Source organism: Borostomias antarcticus, assembly GCF_949987555.1.
Source record: "Borostomias antarcticus genome assembly, chromosome: 5".
NCBI classification, from domain to species: domain Eukaryota; kingdom Metazoa; phylum Chordata; class Actinopteri; order Stomiiformes; family Stomiidae; genus Borostomias; species Borostomias antarcticus.
The window spans coordinates 26,545,263-26,547,741 of record NC_140238.1 but is presented as its reverse complement, the minus strand read 5'-3'; the positions used below and the strand labels follow the sequence as shown (position 1 = coordinate 26,547,741).

Here is a 2,479-nt window from a genome sequence, read left to right as displayed (position 1 = left end):
TATCTATATAGAAACATGTACAGTATCATATCCGTGACGTGTCGCCGTGGCAGAAACTTGCAGAGTGAATCTGTCAGGGGGACCAGCGCTTATGTACCATATAGCACGGTGCCTACATACAGCAATGCAGTATGTGTGTGTGTGTGTGTGGTCGACGTGTCAGCTCTTGTACATTCATGGTGAGATGGAGGGGGGAGGGGGGGGGGGGCGCTGTCCTGCCATGCCCTTGCAAGTGGAGGGGGTCAGGGGGTCAGGGGGTCAGGGGTCACGGCAGGAGGGTGCGGCCGTCTAGAGCAGAACGCATTTCCCTTTCTCCACCCAGGGATTGTTCTTCATCAGCTCCGGGTTCAGGAAGGGGTCCTCGGGTACACCGTCCTCGATCCACTTCACCAGGCTGGAACACAGAGAGAGAGAGAGAGAGAGAGAGAGAGAGACTCAGTGGTGGGGAGAGACTCAGGGACTTGGGCGGTGCTGTGAGGGCTCTTGTGATTGTCGAGTACAAGGATAAACACATCACTAACGATCCCGTAGCTATCAGCTAGCAGCCAGCAATGGCACACGAGCGTCCTCCGTCTGTCTGTGCTCCTGTCGGAGGCGCCGGGGCCACTGAGAGGGCCTGGGGTGGCTCTGCCACATGTTCAGCCCTGCCTACATCTGTCACTTTGTCCCCAGAGGCCACTGAAAAGGCACGGAGATGGGTCCGGGGCCAGTATCCCACACACACACACACGCGCACGCACACACACACACGCACGCACCCACACACACACACACACACACACACACACACACACACACACACACACACACACACACACACACACACACAGACAGAACAGTCTCTCTTGTTCCTTCATTTCTCTCTCTCTCTCTCTCTCTCTCTCACACACACACACACACTCACACACACACACAGGCTCTCCCCGTCTCTCTGGGAGGTTGCGTCCTGAGGTGGCCAGAGGGAGGCCCGGGGTGTACCACCTCATTACAGACAGGAGGTCCCTGCAGCAGTTATAATTACTCTGATTGGACAGGGAATACCAGCAATCTGGACCTCGCCTAACGCTGTCTCTAACACTGTCCGAACACTGGACCTCACAACCGGTAAAGGTACATAGTGCATCTGGGGCTTCATGTGCATAATAAGTTGAATATATGAGTTGGATAGTAGTTTTGGTGTTAGAGGAACACATTGTTGAGTGCAGGGTATGACGGCTGAGTAAGGGTTGGGTATCGCAGCAAAATATGACAACGAGGGGCTCAGCGACCGTCACTTGAAGGTTCCGGCGGTCAAGCTGAGGTCAGTTCAGTGTCAGTACCAATACTAGGGCTGGGTATCGAGTCGAATTTCAAGAATCAATTCGATTCCGCTTCACAAGGTTCAAAATCGATTATCACGATTCAATTCGATTCGATTCGATATCGATTCGGTTAGTGTTACTAAAACCTTTTTTGCTGTAACCTTAATTACATGACTGCCAGGTTATGCAACACATCAATACTAGGGCTGGGTATCGATACTGATTTCCAAAAATGAATGAATGAATGAATCATTGAATGAATTAATGAACTATTCATTCCTTAATTTATTCATTAAATAAAAGATCGATTTTGGGATTCATGAATCGATTCTGAATCATCCATCCATCTTCATCCGCTTATCCGGGGTCGGGTCGCGGAGGCAGCAGCTCCAGCATCAGAATAATTTGATTCAGAATCAATGAATCGATTTTTTAAACCCAGCCCTAACCAATACAGCTGCGAGGAGTTACTCACTCAGTCACTGTTTTAGAGGACTTCTCTCTCTTGAAGGCCAGCTGATACTTCAGGCTCTCCACCTCCTTCTTCATCTGGGGCAGGTCCATCTCGTCCATGGCTGCAAACTGGTGTGGAGGGGGTCACACTCTACAACTGGGGGAGAGAAGGACACTATTTTACCGGGGGGCCGAGGAGATGTAGTGGGAAAGTGTTCTGTGAAAAGGTATCATATTGTGTGAAAAAAAAACAAGACGGTACGGAAGGCCAGAAGGGCTTTTGAGGGTTTGTATTCTTAATTAATGAGATAAACGCTCCCTAAGGAATGGACTGTTCTGAATTTCCTATTACAGAGACTATACCTAAGGTTGAGATGGGAGAGAGACAAAGAGAGAGAAAGAGAGAGGGAGGGAGGGAGGGAGGGGGGAGAGACAGAATCAGCTTGAGGTAGAAAATGTAGTCTTAAATGATCTTATTTGGGCCTCTTTACTAGAGACAAGAGGCTATTTAAATAACTTTTACCTCTCTCCATCCACCACCACCCTGTTTTCTGTTTTTCTCTCAGCTTTTCCAGTCTTTCTCCAACACCCTCCTCTCCACTCTACAACATCCCTCCTCTCCATTTCCTGCTATCCGTCATCCATGTCTCTCGCCCTCTCTCGCCCTCTCCTCTCGCATGTACATGGAAGTGTTTTTGCATATGAATGCATGCATGCATGCATGC

The 2,479-nt window shown here is 49.5% G+C and overlaps 1 protein-coding gene across 1 annotated transcript; it reads right to left on the bottom strand.

Annotated features, from left to right (window-relative positions):
• Nucleotides 1–288: 288 nt before the first annotated feature.
• gng13b (guanine nucleotide binding protein (G protein), gamma 13b) lies at nt 289–1,874 on the bottom strand (the record flags this gene model as incomplete). Its single annotated transcript, XM_084438318.1, has 2 exons — nt 289–394; nt 1,777–1,874. 2 exons carry the CDS (start codon nt 1,872–1,874, stop codon nt 289–291), a joined length of 204 nt encoding a protein of 67 aa, XP_084294444.1.
• Nucleotides 1,875–2,479: the final 605 nt, after the last annotated feature.